Raw genomic sequence first — 23645 nt, 5'->3', positions numbered from 1 at the left:
CAACGCTAAAAATACCGGAGAGAGATGAAGTTAGAGGGGGATTGAGGGTATAAGTCTCCTTCCCTTTTATATTCTGAAATATAATTTTTGAAAGGTTTTAATTGTAGTAAAAAATAGTTGTATGAACAAAAATATCAAATCATTAATTTAGAAACATCACACAAAAAAATTATTGAAAAGATACTACTTATTCCTCCTCAACCTTTAATTATATCTACTTTGTTTACATGCTTATCTGCTTTGTATTTAATTTTTCAAGCTTTATAAATTAAAAATTTGTTAAAAGGTAATTACAAATTTATATTGACTGTTTGTTTTCAAAGTGATCCGCTAGTCTTTCTAACAGTTTGTTTTAATTCAAATGGCTTTTAAATAATTTGGACTAAACCTTCAAATGAGTTGTGGCAGACTCCCTGTAAGTTTGAAAAATGTCGTTTATAATCCAAAATAAAAAGTTTAATTTACATTTTAAAAGAAATTTACGTTTTTTAACGATACTATTGCTGCTGTTGAAAATAAACAACGCGTGTGACTTTATCAGAGAACTCTTGTGAAGTTGCCTGTTATATTGCAAAACGTTACAAAATATTGATTAGGAATCAATATTTTGTTAACGTTTGGAATATGTTGCTAATTGCTTCGTACTCACTATTATCAACAGGAGTCAACTTATTACAATTATTTAGATAATCTGTCCAGAATTTTACAATTATAAGTTGTCCAGGTTTATAAATCCATCATTAACGCTTTTACATTATATCTGTGATAATTTCGCTATGATCGATCAAGTAGTTGAAGTTATTTATAAGTCTCAAATAAATCACCGTTAGAGTACCAACCATTTTTACATTCAAATTACCAAAATTGGGGAAAATAAATGCACTATTACTTCAAAAATTTATTTTAACAACAACGGAAGGAAAGTTAGTGATTTGATTGTTGTATTTAAAAAAAAAAAAAAAAAAAAAACAGAAAAAATGAAAATATTTTGTTTTATATCAGTTTGTGTTGGATATTTTTTTACATTTAAAGCTCATTTTTAATAATTTTTGTATTTTATTTCTTGTACAATCCTTAACAGTCCCAAAAACTTCACAACCAATATAGTTAGAGATACAATCATTATGAAAAACATTTATTTGTTGTAATAGTTATCTGTTACTAAAAACCACAATTAAATTAAAGTTTCTGATTTTTAGTCAGAACCATATTGGTACTTTGGATTTTACAAAGTTTTGTTAAGGTTTAAGTGTTTGAGGTTGTCTTAGTGTTTTTATCTCATTTTGCTCAGCTTCACGTGTTTTCTATTATTATTTAATTTATCTTAAACAATTATCGTCGTTATGAGGTGGCGAAATTACCCCAATGATATCTAATTTGGGAGAATTTCGCCACCTATGTTATTTACAACATAAATTTTTTATTTTGAACAATAAATCTTAAAAACACATTTACAATCAGTTAAATAAAAGAAATCTAACAATATTCAATATTTGGCATGGAGCCTGGCCATCGATACCGAGAGGTATCTGGGCATGTCACATCTCTTCCCCCCCCCTCCACTTTACTACCTTTACTACCAATTTTTTTTTTTTTAGAAATGTAGGATATTTTTAGGAGATTTGTTAATGAACCAGCCCCAGCTATCCTTTCTGGATATTGAATTTTTTTCTCCTAGTGTCCTTCGGGGTATACAGTATAGTTCTGCAGCTCGCTTGCAACTCAGTTCGCCAGCTTTAACTTTTCTAATAGCTTTTTCCATTAGCTCTTCGCTATAATTGGTGACGGATTTGCTCTTGTAGTTTTACTACAAGGATTTTCTCTTGTAGTTTTACTACAAAAGAAAATCCGTCACCAATTATAAAAAATTAATTTTTTATTTTGAATGGAAATAAAAAATTTGATTTTTATAAAAAATTTGATTTTTATAAAAAACTTGATTTTTATAAAAAATTTGATTTTTATAAAAAATTTGATTTTTATAAAAAATTTGATTTTTATAAAAAATTTGATTTTAACTTTCCTGTTTTTTTATAGATTATTTTTGTCAATTAATTTTCTTATCAAGTTTTCACAAAAAGAAGATTTTTTTTACATAATTTGATAAGAAGTCTAGGCAGCTGTCCATAAATTACGTCAACACAATGGGGGGAGGGGGTATGAATTTTTTTGACATTTGGTTGACAGGGGGAGGGGGGAGGTAAAGATAAGTTGATGTCAGCAATATTACTATTTTTTATCAAATTAGTTACTTTAAAAAAAGCAAATTAGGAAGCGTTTGCAGTCCTGTGTTACTTGCGCAACCGTCAGTTTTTTAATAATATTATACCATACTTGCGCAACCCTCAGTATTTTAATAAAGCTATTTATATTCCTATATTTTAAAAATCGTTTTGTGCTTTAAAAAGACCCAACACGTACAGAACTAAATAAGCACACACAAGATGTTTACTCGTTACACTATTATTTTTTCAAAGTTGTTGTTGGTAAGTCTGCTATGCAAAAACAAAAAGCAAAAAGTTGCAATTTACAAAGTTTTAGTCTGATGTGAAAACAAACAAAAAAAATATATTATTGCAACGTTAATACTAGGTGTGGACAACCTGCGTTAAAGCAGCTCGTTAGCTCCATGCATAAATATTAATATAATACTGCAATAAGGATTTGGTAGATGATTTGAAAAAAGATTTGAAACGAAGATATTGTCTTTAAAAATTCTGTTTTTAAAGTGTTACCAACATTTTTATTTCAATATTATATAAATATTTGTGCATGGAGCTAAAGAGGCGCATCTTGACGTCAAAAGAACCACTCGAGGTTTGCAAGCCGCAGGTTGCCGACCCCTGATACAAACGTTTAAGTAATATAATGTAGACCATGTGCTTACATAAACCTTTTTTGTTTGCACATCGAACTAAAACTTTGTAAATTGCAACTTTTTTCTCTTCTGTCTTAATAGGTTGATGACCCGTGGTTTATACAACTTGTTAAATGCATTTTTCGTTATTCTAAACTCTTAGAAATAATTGGCTTTTACTATGAAATTGAATTAGGTCTAAAGTTAAAGTGAGGAGAATTGACAAATTGAAGTGTTGCATTAATTTGAAATATATGTTCATAATTTAAATATGTTAGATATATACATTTTTGTGAACACCCTTTAATCTTTATTTTTTTGTTCTGAGTAAGTTTTTTTATTTATAAACTGGAAATATGTTCTTAAGCTAAAAAATTTTTTCTATACCTTTTACTTTTATTAACTTTTTGTTCAGAGCAATTTTTAATGGTTCTCTAAATAGTTTATATTTAAATCTCTTTTTTATTTTACTTGTAAATTAGTCTATTCAAAATATTGTTTTTTTTTTTTTTCCATTTAACTTAATTTTTTTTTGGGGTTGGAGGGGGAATTTAATGTTGAAGTAATTGTCTCTGGAAGTCTGACAAGTTATTGACAAGGGGAGGGGGAGGTAAAAATTGTCAAAAATTGTTGACGTTATTAATGGACAGCCCCTAATGAAAATTTGAATTATAAAAAAATCTTATTCCTGAGTAAAGTTATAGTTATAAAAGTAGATATACACAAACTGGTGGCGAAATTTCTAAAGTGGCGAAATTACCCCATTTTACTCTATATATTTTAAAAGAATATATAGTTTTTATGACGTTTTTAAATATGCTTTTTTCAACCGCATGCGTGTCAAGTGCATTAATGTATTTTTTTTTTTTTTTGTCGAAATATAAATTATGAATGTTTTACATTTTAAACTCCAATTTAATAGATAATAAAGCAAGGTTTTACTTAAGTTTTTACTTAATAAAACAAGGCTTTACTTATGTAAGATTTACTTGAGATTTTGACTTATGTTACTTTGTTTTAGTCACAAAACTATTGTAACATTGCATTATCAATCCATGATCTAAAGTAACCAATATTTGCAAAGACTGTGTAGGTTTTGCTTGATCGACAATCTCCAGATCCGTGACTAACAGCGCCGTGAACAAACCATTTTCCGCCAACGTTGCAAACGAGTGGACCACCGCTATCACCATGGCAGCCAGAAGTTGGTGTTGCTCCACCATCACCAGCGCAAAGCATGCCTTTTGATATAGTAGTTGGTATTGTTTTTCTGTTCAAATTTTCGCACGTTTGTCGATCAACAACGTTCATTTTTGCTTCCTGGAGAATGTTTGTCATACTTCCAGGGTGAACTGTTTTGCCCCATCCTAAATTACATCTTTATAGTAAAAATTTGTTTAAATTAATTTACTTTAAGTTAATTTAATAGAAGTTTATCTTTGTCTATAATATTTTAAAATAATATTTTGCGAAGTTATTCATAAGAGGCTTGTTTTAATATTTTATAATTGCTAACTCTAACTAGATGTTATAAACTTTATTTTATAATTGCTAACTCTAACTAGATGTTATAAACTTTATTTTATAATTGCTAACTCTAACTAGATGTTATAAACTTTATTTTATTTTTTTAGCTCCAAACATAGTTGTAGCTTTATTTTATTTTTGTCTTTATCACAAAAGAAAAACTTAACGACGGCCCACTTATTAAGTGGTTCTGTTTGCTAGCTTATATCATTGAGTATTAATTAGTGTTGTTATCGACTATATCGACTAAAAGTCTTCTTGTCGAAAGTCGAAATTAGTCAACTTTGAAAAATCTTATTGTCGATTTATTCGACTCTGGTTTGACTAAAATCCGACTTAGTTGAGTAATAATCCTAATACTCCTATAACTTTTCATTCGTTTTAACTTTATCAATCTTTAATTTTTGTTTGTTCATTTAATAACAAGAGCATGTACTATTATAACTTAGTTTTTTTGTTTATTCTTTTAAAGTTTTTTTTAATTCTTAGCATCATAGCAATACTTGTACCTATTAAACTTTGCATATTGATCTTCTTTCATATTGATTTTTTCCATATGATATTAAAAAATGAAAAGCAAATAAAATTTACTTCATTATTTTTAAAAATTTTTTCGGAAAAAAGTATATTCCCATATTTCAATTAAATCGACTTTCAAAATGTATTAGTCGAACTAAATCGACTTTTGAAAATATATAATTCGATTTAGTCGACAGTTAAATTATTTAAAAGTTGTAACAACACTAATATTTATATTTCTCATTTTTAAGAAATTAATCCTCGTGATAATGATAATGAAAAAAGGCTTAAAACTCAATACTATAAGTTTTATAAGTTTTTGAAAACATCCCGAGTAGCAAACAATATTCGCGCTATATTGTTTACAGTATATAAAGTATATAAACTAATTGTGCCAAGATTGTTTGCTAGTCGGGATCAACCGAGTTAACTCTTTTGAAGAAAAAATTTTTTTGGCAAAACGCTGGTCCATATTATAAATGTGTATTAACTGTTTTTAGGCATATTTGATTGGACTGCTCAAGATCCACTGTTTACACGCAATAATAATAAAAAAATTGATGAAAAAAAATTAACTTTGTCACAAATTCATTACTTTTTGGTGTTTGCTATTTTGAATTTACTAAAACTTAAAATTAAGTTAACGTAAAAAAGTCGTTCTGTATAATTCAGTTTAGAAACAGACAATTTTTTGTTTATATAACATAGGTCACACACTTAGATCCGAAACATTTCCTTGCAACATTTTAAAATTTAAAAATTAAAATTAATAAAACTTGACATACCAGTAATAAAACATGAAGATCCTGGTGCTGCTTCGGCAGTAGGTAAACATGCGGTGCTTACGTAACTTGTTAGATTACATTGTTTTGTTAATTTAACAATTGCTATGTCGTTGTCAAGTGTTTGTGGATTGTAACCTCTGTGTTTTATGATTTTTAATGCTGGAATATCTTCCTCTGTTCCTTCATTAATATTTACATTGTGTTCTCCAGTTCTTAAATTCAATATTAAAATATCAAAAATTTTTATTAAATATTAAAAATTTTTATTAAATATTAAAAATTTTTATTAAATATTAAAAATTTTTATTAAATATTAAAAATTTTTATTAAATATTAAACGTTTTATTAAAATAGTTGAAACTAAAACAAAAAAACACATCATTTAATAAGAAAGGATCATTAAACAAGAAAAAAATATTTCAAAAATTGCGACAAAAGATTCACTTTAAAGTTTTTATTTATTTTAAAAAATATGTAGTTGCGTTTAAATAATGAACTTTAAATTTTTTTAATATAATGAGATAATTTTTTAATATAATAACAAAAATAATAATATAGTTAATAGTTTTTTGAATATTTATATTTTTTTAATATAATAATTTAATTTTTTTAATATGATAAAATAATAATAGTTTAATATAATAATAATATAACAGCATAATAATTTAACATAATAAAATGATAATAATAAAAAAGTATAATGTCAATTTTTTTTAATATAATAAAGCAATAATTGAATTGCTACAAAGTGAACATTCAAAATCAATAGCTTTAAAAGTCTATTAGAACGGGCGCCGAAATACTCATGGTTTCCGTACGTTTTAATCAAAAACTTATCATTCAAAATGTTTTTGTTTTTTTTTGTAAAACAAATCTGAAAAAAAAACTTTTTATTTTTATTTTACAGAAGACTTGATTCAATTTTCAACTAAATAAGAACTAAAAAATGAAAATTCTAAAAGTACTTATTTATGGAAAACGTATATTTAATTGGGAAGGAGGTACGTGGGCCTTATGTGCAAGTGTAGGCATCTATTTGAGTTAGCGTCTAATAACACTGTACAGCAACGAAAAAAAAACAGAAATGCCATTGACACTACCTTATGTATTTTGATTTGGAGATTACGAAAATGATGTCCGTTTTGTTGTGTGACCCACCAATTTTGGTTAAATTCATATTTTCGATTTTCACTATGAAAGTTGTCAATGTGATTTTTAATATATTTATAAGCAGTTGTTTATGATTTATTTATTAGCATTTCTTTATCATATACCTATTTGCATTTGTTTAACCTTGTATTAGACTAAATGTAAGTCTGTTTTATTTTAGATAAACTACAGTTAGCCAAGTAATATATAGATATAATACAGTGTATATTGAAACAAGAAATGCCCAGAACTTGTAAAAATCAAGCCGACAACTTTTGCTACATTTGTGGCAAACTGACTTTAAAGAGATGCAGACGAAGATTGACACCACATGTGAAAAAACTGTATGAACTATACTTTGGTTGCAAAGTCGGCGACCAGGATAAGAACTGGGCGCCTCATGCATGCTGTGTGAGGTGCGCTAGTTCACTATCATCGTGGGCGAACAGGACTGGTGGAGGACCAACATTTGGGGTGCCAATGGTGTGGCATGAACCCCAAAATCATTGCTCAGATTGCTATTTCTGTTCTGTTAATATATCAGGTCGCAATTCTATGGGTAAGAAAGCTATAGTGTGCCCAAATCTACCTTCAGCTATTCGTCCTGTTCCTCATTCGGCTGAACTCCCTGTTCCTGAACCTCGATCGGAAATCTCAAACACGGACAGTTCTGATTTAGACGAGGATACTGATGATGATGATAGTTACGAGTTGCCAGAAGATACAGAGCGTAAACTCCACTTCATAATAGGATCTGACCTGAAAGATCTTGTTCGAGATTTGTATTTAACAAAGCAACAGAGTGAATTGCTGGCTTCACGTCTCCAGAAGTGGCATCTGTTGGCTGGTGATGCAAGAGTGTCGTCATTTAGAAAGCGATCACGGGTACTGCAGCAATACTTCTCTATGGATAAAGAACTTTGCTTCTGTAATGACATCAGTGGATTGTTTGATGATCTAGGAATACAATACGATTTATCTATGCGGAATTTGTTTATCGAAACAAATTCCGCTATGGGAATGTGCTATGGGAATGGAAATATGCTGTCTTCCATTCCCATAGCACATTCGGTAACCCTGAGGGAAAGCTATGTGAATATATCACTTATTCTGGACAGAATTAAATACAGAGATCACAGATGGTCCATATGTGCAGATTTGAAAGTTGTTGCTATACTAAATGGATTGCAGGCTGGTTTTACTAAGTACATGTGTTTCCTCTGCAAATGGGATAGCAGGATGAAATCAGAACATCATATGAGGAAATGTAGGCCACAACGAGAAACATTTGAGGTTGGTTCCCATAACTTCATTCATGAACCTCTTGTGAATAAAGAGAAGATCATCTTGCCCAATCTTCACATCAAGCTTGGAATCATGAAACAGTTTGTAAAGCCGTTAGATCACGACAAACCAGCATTTCAGTATTTGCAGACCAAATTTCCTAAAATCAGTGACGCCAAAATTAAAGAGGGCATTTTCGTGGGGCCCCAAATACGAGAACTGATGCTGGATGAAACGTTTTCGGGAACGATGGATCAATATGAACTTGCAGCATGGGATGCATTCAACGGGTGTGCCAGGGATTTCTTGGAAAACATGTTGTACCAAATTACGCTGATTTGGTAGACAGATTAATTGCGTCCTATCAACAACTACTTCTCTGTCAATGGAGATGTATATGATGAAAATGGCGAGCGCTTTCATCAGAGTATTGCCACAATGGAAAGCAGATACAAGGGAAAGTGGAGCCCCGCCATGCTTGCAGATTACTGCTGGAATTTGCAGCGCGATGAACCCGATGGAGCATTCAAACGCCAGGCTAAATACAATTTACAATTTGTGTTAAAAGTGATAATAAACATGTTCATACACTTATTCATATGTATAGAAAAATGCATTTTACGTTACATCTTTAAATCGTTATTACAAAAAATTGTGACGTGCTACAGCATAACTGATTACATATTTGGAATCAGCACGTTTGAATTAATAAAGATAACCTAATTTGGTTCTTGTTTTTTTCAAAAAGTTAAAAATTGTTGTACAGTGTAATCATTCGTTTAACAATATTTCTACTGTATTGTTAAAATGTTTTCGGTGACAGGATTTTGCAATCCTCTTTGAGTGTCCGTGTTCTATGTATGTTTTATGGAACATTATACCAGAAAACATTGTAATAAAATAAATAAATTTAAAAAAAAACTACATCAACTAAAAAAAACAAAAAACAGGTATAACTAACAGCAACAACACTACGGTTATTAAAAAGAGAGAGAAAGAGAGAGATGAATCAAATCAAAGCGTTGATAAAATACAAAATATTTAATACCTTATTTTTATTTGTGAAGGATTAAATTCTTTTCCGTGTATACAATGAGCAGCAGTAAGAACCCATTCTTTATGAATTAATGTACCTCCACAAAATCCTCTTCCTCCATCCAAAAGCAATACTTGCCAAGGCCAGGAGCCTTTTCTTGGAGTTTTTCCTCCAATTACGCGACTACTTTGAATTGCTGGGCTTCCACATCCTAAGGAAAAAGTTTGCAATTAAACTTGGTGCATCAAAATAACTTTGTAGCTATTTAAAGCATTAACAATTTTTAAATACTTTTATATTAAGTTTAATTAATATTTAAAGATATGATATAGGTTTAAAATAATAGAAATTACCTATGTCAGGCGTTTTGGTTGTTACTGGTCCTATAAGAATTACAAATCATAATATAATGTGTGTTTACATAAAGTTGATAGTGCTTTTACTAGTCAAACTGATCGAATTTCATAAAATTTGCTAATTTATAAAATTTACTAATATTTTAAAAACATTTCTTAATTGCACAACTAGACATGAATTTTTATACAAGAGAAACTGTAACGAAAACATTTAGTACTTAATGAATGATGAAAGAAAAAGTATAGTTTTGATTGTCTAGGTCGAACCATTTTTTTGTAAAATGGAAATTTTTTATTTCTCCATTTTTCATATACTTTATACTAAGAGAAGTCGATGGTTATAATTTCTATGATGCTTTTACTCTAATGAATGTATAGGACAAATACATTTATTTGACTTGATATTAAAGTAATTATCATGTATTATCACTTAACATTATTATTACTTGAGCTGAAGAACAAATTTGTAAAAATGGTGATAATTCTAACTGTTGTAATGAACCAATTTATTTTTGGCGATTTTATCTAATTCTTCATCCACCGTTTAATTCATGTGAGCAAATGTTCAGTTTCAGTTTTGATGAATTATAATTACTATTTTATAACTATTTTTGCTATTTCAGATTATTTTTAGAATGTCTCCGAGACGGAAGTTCTATAACGATCCTAACAAGTTCTGTTACATTTGCGGGAGGTTTATGTTTAAAGGAGACGAGAGTTCCATTACACCTCGAGTTAAGACCCTGTATTATGCTTATTTCAAAATAAAACTAGGGGATGAGGACAAAGTTTTTGCCCCCCATAAGATCTGTGTTAAGTGTCTGTCTCACCTGTCCTTGTGGTCTAAGGGTAAATTGAAGAGAATGCCTTTTTCCACACCTATGTCGTGGCGCGACCAAAAATATCATGTAACTGATTGCTATTTTTGTTTGACACACACGGCGCAATTTACCAGAAGGACAGCTAACAGCATAATTTACCCTGACTTACCATCAGCAATAAGACTGAGAGCATGTAATGAGGAAGAAGAACCTCCTGTGTTTTCTTCTGATCTTCTCAATGTTGTTTTGAGTGATGATGATGATGTGCCGAACATAAAGAAGAGCGATGAAGATGATGATGATTGGCTGCATAACGACAAGCCGAAGTCTATCAGCCAGAGACAGCTGGACTTGTTTTTAGGAGACTTGGCCTGTCCAAACAGAATGCGTGTTTTGCTGGTTCAATTCAAAGAGAATTGGGTGTCCTTGCTAAGGAAACGAGAACGTCTGTTTATAAGACAAGAGACGCAGCTTACGTGCCATTTTTTAAGAGAAGTGAAGAAAATAACATTGCATTTTGTTGTGATATTCCTGGTTTATTGATGAAGATGGGTATCTATACACAAGTGGAGAATGACTGGTGGTTGTTAATCAATGGCAGTACAAGAAGAGTAAAGACGGTCCTTTAGCATAAATATCCAGCCATCCCGATTGCTTACTCAATTACAGCAAAAGAATCTTATGAAACTATGAAATCTATTATGCAGCTTGTTCGTTATGACACATTTCAGTGGAGAGTTTACTTGGGTCTGAAATTTGTAGGTCTGCTGACAGGTATCCAAGGAGGTTACGTGAAATACACTGCTTCATATGTTTGTAGGATAGCCGCGCTAAACATGAGCATTACATCAGGAATGAGTGGTCAGCACAAGGCAATGTGACCCTTGGTGTTCACAATATTCGCTATGAACCACTTGTTCAAACTGACAAAATTATTATACCTCTATCGCACATAAAGCTTAGCCTGTTTAAGGGCCTGTTTAAGAACTTTGTTAAGGCATAACACTCTGACGGCGAACCGATGAAAATCATAAAGGAGACTTTTCCAAAACTGTCACTAGCAAAAGTTAAGGAAAGAGTACTCGTTGGACCAGACACTCGAAAACTTTTGAAAAGCCAACAGTTTACTGATTCCTTGTCCCCGATTGAGCTTAGAGCATGGAAGGCTTTGAAAGACTGTGTGGAGAACTTTCTAGGTAAGTATCTGAAAGTTTTAGGAATTAAGTACATTATACTTGTATTCTATCAAAGAATTTCTTCTTTGAACTCATTTATTCAGGCAAGCACCGGTCAGAAGGCTATAAAGACATCAGAACTGGTGTCAGCCTTCAAAGAAATGAATGTGCACATGTCCCCAAAGATTCACTTTTTGCATAGCCATTTGGACTTTTTCCCGAAGCATTTTGAGAGAAACATAACAGACGAGCATGGAGAACGTTCCCACTAAACGATTTCAACTATTGAGCATCACTACCAATGGCGCGCCGATGAGAGAATGATAGCTGACTTCTGCTGGCTGACTTACAATCCTGTTCATTTTGTCTTTTGTCAATTATACACTCATATAACCCTAACAACATCGCTTAGTTTTATTACAAAAATGGGAAAACCGGTACCTCTAGTTTACCAAATCATGGTTCGACTCTGACAAATTTGGCTATGCATTTGTTCTTCAGGGCCATCCAAAGAACATTATTTTCATTCCAAACCTCTTGTATAAAGTGAAAAGTGAAAAAATGTCTAGTAGTGTTGTTTTTCTTTTTATTGCAACTAAATGATTTTTTAAGTAGAATTTATATAATTTACTTATATTTTAAAAACATTTGGATGGTTAAACGCCAAACCAGCCTAGACAGCAAAGTTGAAAAAAATGAGTTTATATTAAAAAATGATTTATGTAGTGTTTCTTTGCAAACACCAAACATATATATATATATATATATATATATATATATATATATATATATATATATATATATATATATATATATATATAATATATATATATATATATATATATATATATATATATATATATATATATATATAATTATATATAATTATATATATATATATATATATATATATATATATATATATATATATATATATATATATATATATATATATATATACATATATATAAACATATAATAAATATATAATTAAAATTTTTAAGTGCACTGAACTGCAATTACTTTTAATTTTTTCGGTTTAGTGGCTTTTGCTAAAGACTTTGCGTCAAATTATCTCATTTCAACATATTCGTTTGTATAGGCTGGTTTGGCGCTAAGTTATCCATTTGTTCTTAATGGTTTTTCTTTTTATTGTAACTAAATTTTCAGGAGAATTTACCAAAAATTTTAAGATTTAAAAGTTCTTATTTCAAGTTCCTCGAAAACAAAACATTATTGCAAACATTAGTGCTTTGTAATGTTTATCTTGTTATAATAACTTATAGACACCGTTGCATTTTTACTGCTAATTATCAGGATCGATTATCATAGTTCAGTTGCTATAAACTATTTATAACATCTGAACTATGCAAAAAAAAAAAAAATTATGAGATTCGTTGATTACTATGTTTAATACTTACCTATTGTAGATTTAGTAGTAGGAGCTCCTGTTATTTTAGTAGTAGGTTGAGTAGTAGGAGCACCTGTTACTGTACCTGTATGAAAGTTTGAAAAATTATGTTTTTTATTTTTAAAAAATTTCTATCTTTAACATTTTAAATAATAATTTTAAATAAAAAGTTTGTAAAGTAAACTTTATTACAGTATTTGCATGTTTGTTGACAATATAGCTTCATGAAAGCTGCCCATGAGGTATACGCGCACTTTAACTTGTTTGTTTGACACCATTGTTGTAAATTGTCCGAGCAAGCTTAAAAAAAAGCTATAAGTTGATCTATTTTTTCACCATTTTTTGCATTTTTTTTAATTAAGCATTTATGTGAAGTAACCGTAACAATATACAAAATAAGTACCTGATGCCGTTGTGATTGTAGCAAACAGTAATAATAAGATAAACATCGTGTTCACGGTTTTGTAATTATCTTTTGCAATCATATTTAGAAATTTAATAATATCTTTTAAAGGCCTAACATTTATTTATTCTCAAAAACTTTTGTTAATCTACTTCCTTAAACATGGACTTGTTTGTTCACTTTCACAAACTATGGTTTGTTTACCCACTCTACCTCTAAAAACATGGTTTGTAGACACACTCTACCTTTTCAAACATGGAATTGTTTGTACATATTGTGCATCTGCTTTCATTGCTTATCAATATATTTGAGGTTACTAACTTTTTGTGTGTTATTTTTATTATCGGATAGGTTTTTTTTTTGATATTCGTCCGAACTTTAAATTATGAAAATAAAAAAAAATAAAAACAGAAAAAAATAACAATTTAAATTATTTTATAATAAATGATAATAAAACAAATAAATTTATAAATATGATAAAACTATTCTAAATTATAATAAAATGTGAGTAATAAAGTTTCAAGTAAAAATCAACTCAGCTGTCGTTATTGAACAAACTCAGCTGTCGTAAGTGTAGAAACTCTCATACGATTTCTATAAAATATCATTATACAGTATAACTTTTTTTTAGTTATTTTTCTATGAATATAAAATAATATGACGCTGATGTTGAACATATAATTCAATACCAACGTAAATGATGTCGGTTTTATTTTCTATAACAACGTAAATGATGTCGGCTTTATTTTCAATATCAACATAAATGATGTCGGTTTTATTTCCTGTAGTGTAGTCATAAAGGTTCAACAAAGAAGACTTGAAAACCATGTAAAAATTCCCCCTCCTCCTTTACCCATTTGTATTCTACCAACACTATAGTTTTATCAAGTCTCTTTTTTCGATACTTAAATATTATTTTTTTTTTTTATGTTTAGTTTTTTTTGTTGGTCTGCATTCCTCTTTTAATTATTTCTGAATTATTACCAAATAATGAAAGAAAAGATAAAAACAACAAAAAAAAATAACTCATATTAAAAACAGCGTTGAGTTTTGCGTTGATTCAACCTACTTTTTAGCTGCTCAATCTAGATATGGACGGTTTTTACGAAACTTTAATGAAATTGTTAAATACTTTTAAAGCTCCACAATATTGTTAATTTTATTTAATATTTCTTATATAAAAAAAAATTTTCGTTCAATAAAACATTCTGCATAGTATTAAAAAAGTTTACTGGAAAAAAAAAATTTTATAAACTTTTCATAAAAAAACCATTCATAGGATTGTTAAATATTGAATAAAAAAAAATTTATACTTAGAATTCTTTTTGTTACCTCAATTTTAATAAAAAAAATAATAATTTTTTCATTAAATAGTAGAATTAGAATAATACTTTCTATTTGCAATGAGTGAGATTTTCTAAACTTTCAAATTAAGTATTGAATGTCGAATTATAACGAAATTATTCACACAAAATAGTAGGAAAAAAAACAAAAAAACCAAGGCATTTTAATTGTATGCATAAATAATTTTTGGCATACATTCGTGTTTCTAACTTATATTTCATATAAGTTAGAGACACGAACATTAGAAAGTATGTCAATTTAAAACATTTTTCCTTGTTGTGTGAAACAAACCAGTGCAAATGTTTTTATCTTCATCTCGAACAAAATAGACCATCCCTGGTGGAATGTGGAGGCTGTTTAACACCCTATGAAAACTTTAATAAAAAAATAGTCGGCAAATTTGAACTCTGAAATCACAAATTTGGATATTCGGCAGTTGATAAATCTCAGCAAACAAGATCATTTTTTTAAAATTAAAAAAAAAAAAAAACAGATATGTAAACCTCTCCCACTTCTTTAAGATCTATTCGGGAAGGCTCTGCCTACAACCTTGAATATTCAAAGATTTGAATATTCAAAGTTCTTTGAAAAATACAAAATATTTAGTTTGGAACCGGGAAAAATAGTTTTTTCTTTCAATTTTTAATCACCCTTAAAATTTGCGTATTTTATAGACCTGTCCTTAATTACATCGAGTGGCTCAACGGTGCGTTTAATGTTTATTGAAAACATGTTAAAAAATATCGGGATTATAATCCCGACAAACACGGTTGTTTAATATTAACACGTTATACAAGACGGTTGTTTAATATTAACACGTTATACAAGACGGTTGTTTAATATTAACACGTTATACAAGACGGTTGTTTAATATTAACACGTTATACAAGACGGTTGTTTAATATTAACACGTTATACAAGACGGTTGTTTAATATTAACACGTTATACAAGACGGTTGTTTAATATTAACACGTTATACAAGACGGTTGTTTAATATTACCACGTTATACAAGACGGTTGTTTAATATTAAACAAATATGTTTGTGTTTCAGTGGTCAGAGTTATATCTCAGAATCAAGAAGTTTTAGGTTCGTTGCCAGTTATTCTTTTTCTTTTGCTTTTTTTTAACTACTTTCTAGTCCAAGGCCCTAGATAGCAGTTTATATTTTATATTTTTTGTTTATTTTTATAGTTTTATAGTTTTATATTTTGTTTTATAGTTTTATACTTTTATTTTTGTTTTAATGTTTTATAGTTTTATTTTATTTCGGTTTTTTCTTTTTTTTTGTATTTTGGTCCTCAAGTATTATTAGAGTAACTCTTGGATGTGACTCTATAATACAAAGGAATTTTATTTTTTATTAAGATTAGATACCTTTTTAGGATTTTAACATTTTTTTATTGATTAATAGATATACTTCCTTTTTGTTTTTACATTTTTAGTTAATAATAAAATTTGTAAGCTATTAAAAGAATTTTTACTTTCGGTTTGTGGTGTTAATTTTGCTCTTTTTGATTGATAGATTTGTTTTTTAAGAGTACGTTCTTCTTGTTTTTTTTCATGGTCAGATTGAAACTGTGAATATTCCTTTCTACGTTGATCCCACTCCGCTTTCCTACAGGCTATATATCTATTTCTTAAAGTTTCATCTGCAGTGTTTCTATCAACGTTTTTGAACTCTTTCATATTGTATGAATACATTTCTCCAGAATCCATTTGTTGAAATGTGGTTGGTATAAGTTGATCAACTTTTTTTTCAAATGATTTATACATGCCTACAGCTCTTTCGTATAGTAACCATTCATAATTCTTGTACGTTTTAATTTTTTTCAGTTCTTCTTCACTGCAGTTCAGTCTATCAAATTTTTTAAACAGTTTCCAGTTATAATCCACTTTGTCTAAGTGGTAGAATTTTCGAAATTCAATAGGCACTTCATATTCGTCCTCACTTCTTTCTTCGTCGCTGTTGTCATCATTACTGTCATGGTCGTCTTGACTATTATCTTTAATATTATTATCATCTTTACTATCATCTTTATCTTTACTATCATTGCCATCTTTCCTATCATTGTCATCTTTACTATCGTCACCATCATTACTATCATCCTTAAGACTATCCTCTTCTTTACTATCCTGTTTGTTTTTTCCATCTGCTACCTTTTCGTCTTCATTGGTTTTACTAGTATCATTTTCGTTCATTATTATTTTTTCAAGAGTTGTTTTCAGTTGGGATTCTATGGCTGTTTCTGATGTTTGTGTTTGTACTTTCTATTTATTTTCCTTTTACTTCGTTTTCTTTCTCCGTGCTTTCAGCTATTTTAATATGACTTGGATTTTGTATTTCTACAAATGTTGTGTCCAAGGGACTATTACTCGTTGGTTTGTTAAAATCGTTTTGTTCATTTTGCTGATTTGTTGTATACTTTTTTTGTGGTCTTCCCACATCTTCTTGTCCATTGTAAATTGCCCTAACTTCATATCCATTTAAGTTAATAAATCTAGGGACTGGCTTTTGAAGATTGTCCATAATCACAACTATAATACCGGAGTAATATAAAATTTTGTTCTTAGGTGTACTTTTAAATATAGGTTTAGTCCTTAAGTGCTTTTCGTATCCCAGCTCCTCAAAAAACTTTCCAGCAGGAAAATTACTTTTTTTTATTGGTAAACCAAGAATTGAAATCGTTACTCTTTTACTAATATTCCTACTCGGAGTTGAAAATTGATGTTTTACACTATTACTTGGAGTTGGGTAAAATTGATGTTTTACACTATTGATATTTAGACCTTTTTCAAGGATTGTGTGTTTGATTAAATTATTTTTCATAACATTTTTCTCGATAAATGAGCCATTACAAATTTGTTGATACCCGAATCGGTATTTATCGTATCCGGCTTCTTCAATAGCTAATAAAAATTTGTTGTCGCTGATTTTAGTTTTGACTTTACACAGAATGATATTTTTAAGGGAATTATATGTGCATAACATTTGGTTTGGGCTATAGCAGCTCCAATATCAGTAACTACCTCCATGGACGTTTTTGGGTCTATTGGTAACATGGTAAATAGTACTAACTGTATATATTACACTCTTAGCCGCTCGGTCGCTCTGAGGCCAGTAGACCTCTAAAGAGGTCTAACCAACCTCTTTATAAACTCATTCACTTTAAAAAACACACTGAGATCTACGATCTCTATAACCTCTCAGTCACTCAATATTCACAAAAAGCCAGTAGACTTTTAAAACACTCGCCTTTGCAACTCGTGGACGGGGCAACGTAAAACTCACAAAACACTCAGAAGGCCAGTAGACCTTCTTTATACTAGTTAGGCTCACTAGCTCGCCTAATTAAACTAAGATAAGAACAGATACTACACTTGATCTTAGCCATTAGGCCGAGAAGCCAGTTTTTCTCATATAAACGACATTGATAAAGAAGCAAGCTCAAACCGTCTGGTTAAATGCTGAATAAACATAAAAAAAAATACAATTAGTATATTTAACATTTATCCATGGTTTATATTAATCATGTTTGTTTGGATAGTGGTTTCATATTTCAATCTTCACGGAAGATTTTATTTAAGATCAATAATTTTGCACTCGCAACTTAACTTGAAAGTTTAGTTCACAACTTTAGTTGAATACATTGCGTCAACGTTGTTTCGTATACATTGAAAGAACGTGAACTATATACTTTTAATTTCATTTAGGTGCCCCAAGAAGTCCTAACGGTCTTATTACAGAGCACCGTGGATGAGCATTTAATTAGAATTTCACGCCTCCTTCCAAACCGACGTCGTAAAACTTGCTCAGAAGTGGGGTTTGAACCTCAGGTCCTTTGTTTCTGAGGTAAGTGCGCTACCACTGCGCCATGGCTGCTCAATACATTGGATCAATTTTGGGTTTCGTAAAAAACAGAGGTTGGACCAATATAACTACGCAAGCTGTTTTTAGTTGCGTCGGTATTAATCTTTTCAATGGTATCATTGTTAAACAATAGAAAAATAGCTTTAAAACTGGAAAAAACAAATTGTTTTTTTTTGTGATAGATTTTTAAGCTAAATAATTTTCTAAGGGCACTTGTTAGACTAATGTAACAAGTTGTAGAAAAGTCAACACAAATTTTTTTAAACATTTATTTATAATACACGGATTTGTAGTCTCACTTCCGTTCCGCAAATTATCTCAAAACTGTTTAGAAAAGTTTATTTAGAAAACATTTCTAGAGTTTAAAAAGATTTTAAAAAAATTTGAGAAGCAGAATATGACATATTGATATTAATTTAATAAAAAAATCTTTTAGCGTTTAAAAAATCTTTGATACAAAATTTTTTAAACGCTAAATATCTTCCAAGCCAAGTTTATCACTAACTTAAGTTCGAAATATTTATTTTACTAAACGATTTTGTGATATTTTACGGAACGGAACTAAGACTATAAACAAGTGTATTGTCAGATGTTTTTAATGTATTTTCGAGTAATTTCGAGTAAAGTTTTTAAAAAACCGGTAAGTGATAATATAAAATAGAAAAAAATAAAAAGCTTGCATGAATAAATAATATTAAAACGTATTCTAATGGATTCAATAAAATAAATTACAGTAATTCGAATTTAATGTAAAAAGTCACTCAAAAAAAGTAACTCAAAAACTCGATAAGTTTTATTCCCTTAAATTTGCTCAAAACACGTCGAAAAACGTCAAAACACGTTGAAAGGTACATGACCTGGTTTCGTTACCTGGTTTAGTTACCTGGTTTCTACTGATGTAATTGATACATTTCCACTAATTCACACAAAAGGGCTCAATAAGTGCAAAAAAATAATATAAAGTTTTACAATCTGTAATCATCACAATTTCATAAAAAAAATTTTAAACTGTATCTAATTGAGGACATAAACAAAAAGCGCATTTTTTTAAAAAAATAAATAAGAATAAAATATTTTAAATACACTTTTTGTAAAGACCTATTAATCTATATTTTAATCACTTTAAAATTATTCTTTTATTACCAAAAGATAGCGGCAAACCTAAAGTAGAAGAACCCCTAAAAAAAATTTGGAATTTTTAACAAACTTCAGCATTCAAGTAGTACTAATAACTCGCGCAAGCGAGTTATTTTTTAAACAAAAGAGTTGAGCTAGATTATGGGTTCTACAAGATTAGTTGTCAGTCTTACCCTAAAAAAACACGTGGATAAGATGGACAAGAGACTCATTTATACATTACCTCCAAAAATATATTTCATAATGCCTTTTTTAATTTTTGTCAAATTCAGTCCAGCTTGGAAGTATTTCTGTTCCACTGTGCAGCGTTAGATTTGCATCAAAAAAACAACCGCCTTTTGCACATGTTTTTCCACTTTGTTACATAATATTTGTTGACACTTTTGAGGTGATTAGACTCTAATCATTAGAGGCAACAAAATACTCTACAAAGTTCTTAGTTTTAGCATTAGAATACAATTTTCAATAGATTTACACTTGTTTAATTGAAGTAGTAGGCTTAATTTTGCGACTTTTTTTATTAATTAATTTAAATAAAACTTTCAGTAAAGGAAAAAAGCAGTTTATAAGCAAAAGTTTGGCTAAGTAAATACTGGGTAAATCAATAAGTTTTAATTGCTCAAAGATCGTTCCAAATTTTTGTCACCCAGGCTTAACTAGGTGAGTTTGAACAAATTTTTCAATGTCACTACACTTGGTCAAAATGCTTAAAGATATATTTTTTAATACTTGGTGAATAATTCAATTGCAGTGTTATTAACTTAAATTGTCGTTCTTGTCCCATTACTATTTTCTCTATTATCTATCCTCTATTATCTACTCTATCATCTATTCTCTATTATCAACTCCGTTATCTATTCTATTATTTATTCTACTATCTTTCTTTTATCTCTATTCTATTATCTATCTTCTATTATTTATTCTTTTGTCTATTCTATTATCTATCCTCTATTATATACTGTTTTCAATGCTTACATCGTTACACCATGTCTCGCTGAGACAAATTACCTGAAATCTAATGTCAATTTTATATAAAAATTGTTTCAATGACTCAAAACTTTTTTGAATACTTCTAATATTAATGTGAAGCATTGAAAACGAATTATCTTCCATTCCTTTATCAATAATTTTTGAATATGGGTTATAGTATATCGGGCTAGTATTTTTATATAAATATAATATTAACCGAATAGTTGTTTAAAATTATTGGCTTTTTTTGTGAATTAAAATTTATGTTTGATAAAACAATATTATCAGCCATTTTAAATAAAAAAATAAATCAATATAAATTTAACTAAAAAAAAAAAATCATTTAACATGATTTTTTTTTTCTAAATTCTTTAACAATGAACTTATCATATATAACAACAGAATATTTACTGTTTATCCTATGCGTATTGCTTTCTTCAAAAAGTTTCTTTCTTATTATAATAGTTTCTAGCGAAAAATCCTCGTTAATATAAATTCCAGAACCTTTTAGTTTGTTGCCGTTTTTTAAAATCTTTACTTTGTCTTTATAATTTAGTAACTTAATTACAATTGTTCAAGGCTTTTTAATATCGATAATACCAGTTCTGTGCGCTCTTTGCTATGATTACATCTTTTACATTGAGGTTATTTTCAAGAAGGTTTATTATTTTTACTTCCGTATAATCCCAGTTTTCGTTATCATTTTCTTTGACTCCTTCGATTCGAAGATTGTTTCTCCTTTGACGATCTTCTAGTTGTCTAAATCTATTTTTTTCATTCTCCCCTATGGTTGCATTCGACCATATTTTTTTTTCCACATCACTGACTTTTTTATCATTTATCAACTTTTTTTCCAAATCGCTGACTTTTTTATCATGGCAATCCTGATAGAACGTTAGACTTTCTTCAATGTCTTTTTGTATTTTTTCATACTTTATCATCTGCTTGTTTGTTTTTTTAAGATCGGTATTTCGGTTTTCGTTTTCCTTTTCTAAAACTTCACAAGAATTCTTTAATGTATTAATTTCTTTTAGCAATCCATCAATTCGATCGTAAGCCAGTTTTAAATTTGCACTTATTAACGCTAAAATATCTTTTTGTTGTTTTTGGAATATTTCTTGAAATATTTCACGAACTAATTTTATTAAGACTTTAGTGTTAAGTTTTGAACTCATTATTGACAAGATTTGAAAAATAAATAAATAAGTAAATAAAACTTGCAATATCAATTTTATTATTGTATTTCTTTCGTAGCAAAAGCACGTCCGTTTACTACAGAACCGCAATCGCAATATAAAACAATCGAGGTCAATGTGTTTCGAGGTCGAAGTCGAAGCTTCGACGTTGCTAAAAGTTGTGTGAGAACGTGTTTCGAAATCGTTAAAAGTTGTATAAAATTTAATTAAACGGTTTTTCAAAACCGTATTACTTTGAATAAAATATATTTTCGCGGTTTTCAAAATCGTAAAAAGTTAAGTAAATTCGAAAATGACGTGTTTTAACATTGTTTAAAATTTCTAAAGGCTTTCAAGCTTGTATGTGGCTGTACTAGTACTATTATACTCTTCCCTTCTATTCTCCTAGACTCCTACTCTATTACTACCTATATTCAGGTTCAAAGACATCGATATAAAGTAAAGTGAAGTGATAACTAGTTTGGTATATGCTAGCAATCTCTGCCCTTCTAAGTTCTAATTTCTTAATAATAAAAATTTGAAGTATACAATATGGTAATATTACAGAATTACAGAATATACAAAAGTATGCTAAAACCCTTGCATTTATTTAATAATCATTCTAGATTTCAAAAATCCAATTCCTTAAACATTTGAAAAAATTATTTGTATATTATCGATTATCTAATCTAAAATAATCCTAGCATGCTACCCTAGTAAAGAATATTTAGTTGTCCGCTTCCAGTCTTTCATTCTTATTTTTTTGCGCTAGATCCGCAAAAAAATAAGAATGAAAGACTGTTCTTTTTAATTTCTTTCAACCTCAGAGAAGCACACCAATCCACAAGATGAACAATGGCTGTCAGTGCTCTATCCATTGTAATTTTCTTATCACTCGACATTGACTCAGAGATGATTCGGCATGTGGTCAGGAGTGGCAGAATGGTTGCAACCAACTCAAATTGTTCATCCGTAGGAATGGGTGTGGTCCAATCCTTTTTGTCAGCCCGGAGAGCACACAGTACACTTCGGAGATAGTCGATGTCTAGGAGCATCATCTGGACAAAGTTCTATCTGATAGCACAAGGATCAGTGATCTTTATGTAGGGTATTGAAACAAAACTAAATTAAAACTTCGCAAAAAACTTCGCATGAAATTGTAAACTCTTAGAAAACTTTGTTTAAAATTAAAAAGTATTTGTAAAAATTTGACATTAAGTTGTAAAACTTTGTATTCGTATCTACTTAAAAAGTTTAAAATATTACTATTCATCTCGAGGTACTTCTTTTTCAACACTCCTTCAGCAAGAAGAGAGTGAGGGACTCGGGCGGAGATTGTCCTGCATACATCGATAGCAGCCTTGATATCAGGCTATTTGTTGACAGTCCTTTCCAGGGTCACGTTAAGCTTGTGGTCAATGCACATGATTGAACCACTTTCAAGATCAGCAATAGTCTCTGACTTCCTCAGTGCAGCTTTTATATTTGAAGTTTGATCACACACAAAAATCCGCTTCTTGACCATTATGAGTGTCTCAAACTTTTAACTAAGTTGTCCAACTGAGTAGCAATGTTCTGACCAGTTTGCATTCCTGGTAATGGAACAACTCCAACAGTTTCCTTTAGTAGAATAAACTTATTAGTGATGTAATTAAGAGTCACGGCCATGAATGGATCGTTGTTGCGTGAGGTCCAGATGTCAGTGTTGATTGCTCGGTTGCAATGAGGAAGCTCCTAGTCAAACATGCTCTTCATGGCCATCTGCAGATTCCTATAGAGGAGAGGTAACTTAAAACGAGCAATGCAGGCACCACAGGCATCACAAAG

General features: G+C 29.7%; 2 protein-coding genes and 1 non-coding gene across 3 annotated transcripts in view; all 3 read right to left on the bottom strand.

Moving 5' to 3' along the window:
• The window catches only part of LOC100209272 (CUB and peptidase domain-containing protein 2), a 59263-nt gene extending 45752 nt beyond the window's left edge, over nt 1-13511 (bottom strand). The window contains exons 1-7 of the mRNA XM_065794424.1: nt 13324-13511; nt 13113-13220; nt 12931-13005; nt 9511-9540; nt 9170-9368; nt 5689-5900; nt 3888-4224 (exon numbers count right to left, since the gene is read on the bottom strand). Of these exons, the coding sequence (XP_065650496.1) occupies nt 3888-4224; nt 5689-5900; nt 9170-9368; nt 9511-9540; nt 12931-13005; nt 13113-13220; nt 13324-13405 (1043 nt within the window). The 5' untranslated portion in view covers nt 13406-13511. The remainder of the gene's footprint in view (nt 1-3887; nt 4225-5688; nt 5901-9169; nt 9369-9510; nt 9541-12930; nt 13006-13112; nt 13221-13323) is intronic.
• Nucleotides 13512-16073: 2562 nt separating this feature from the next.
• LOC136078640 (probable ATP-dependent helicase PF08_0048) lies at nt 16074-16868 on the bottom strand. Its single transcript, XM_065794423.1, has one exon. The coding sequence runs from the start codon at nt 16866-16868 to the stop codon at nt 16074-16076; it is 795 nt and encodes a 264-aa protein (XP_065650495.1).
• A 1015-nt stretch (nt 16869-17883) lies between these two features.
• On the bottom strand, nt 17884-18077 carry LOC136078906 (U2 spliceosomal RNA). The gene has a single exon (XR_010637794.1). It is a non-coding gene; the product is annotated as a U2 spliceosomal RNA (small nuclear RNA).
• Between the last annotated feature and the right edge of the window lie 5568 nt (nt 18078-23645).

This window comes from Hydra vulgaris, chromosome 03 (assembly GCF_038396675.1).
Source record: "Hydra vulgaris chromosome 03, alternate assembly HydraT2T_AEP".
Taxonomy (NCBI): domain Eukaryota; kingdom Metazoa; phylum Cnidaria; class Hydrozoa; order Anthoathecata; family Hydridae; genus Hydra; species Hydra vulgaris.
The sequence above is the reverse complement of the archived record's forward strand: the minus strand, read 5'-3'. Positions and strand labels throughout refer to the sequence as shown.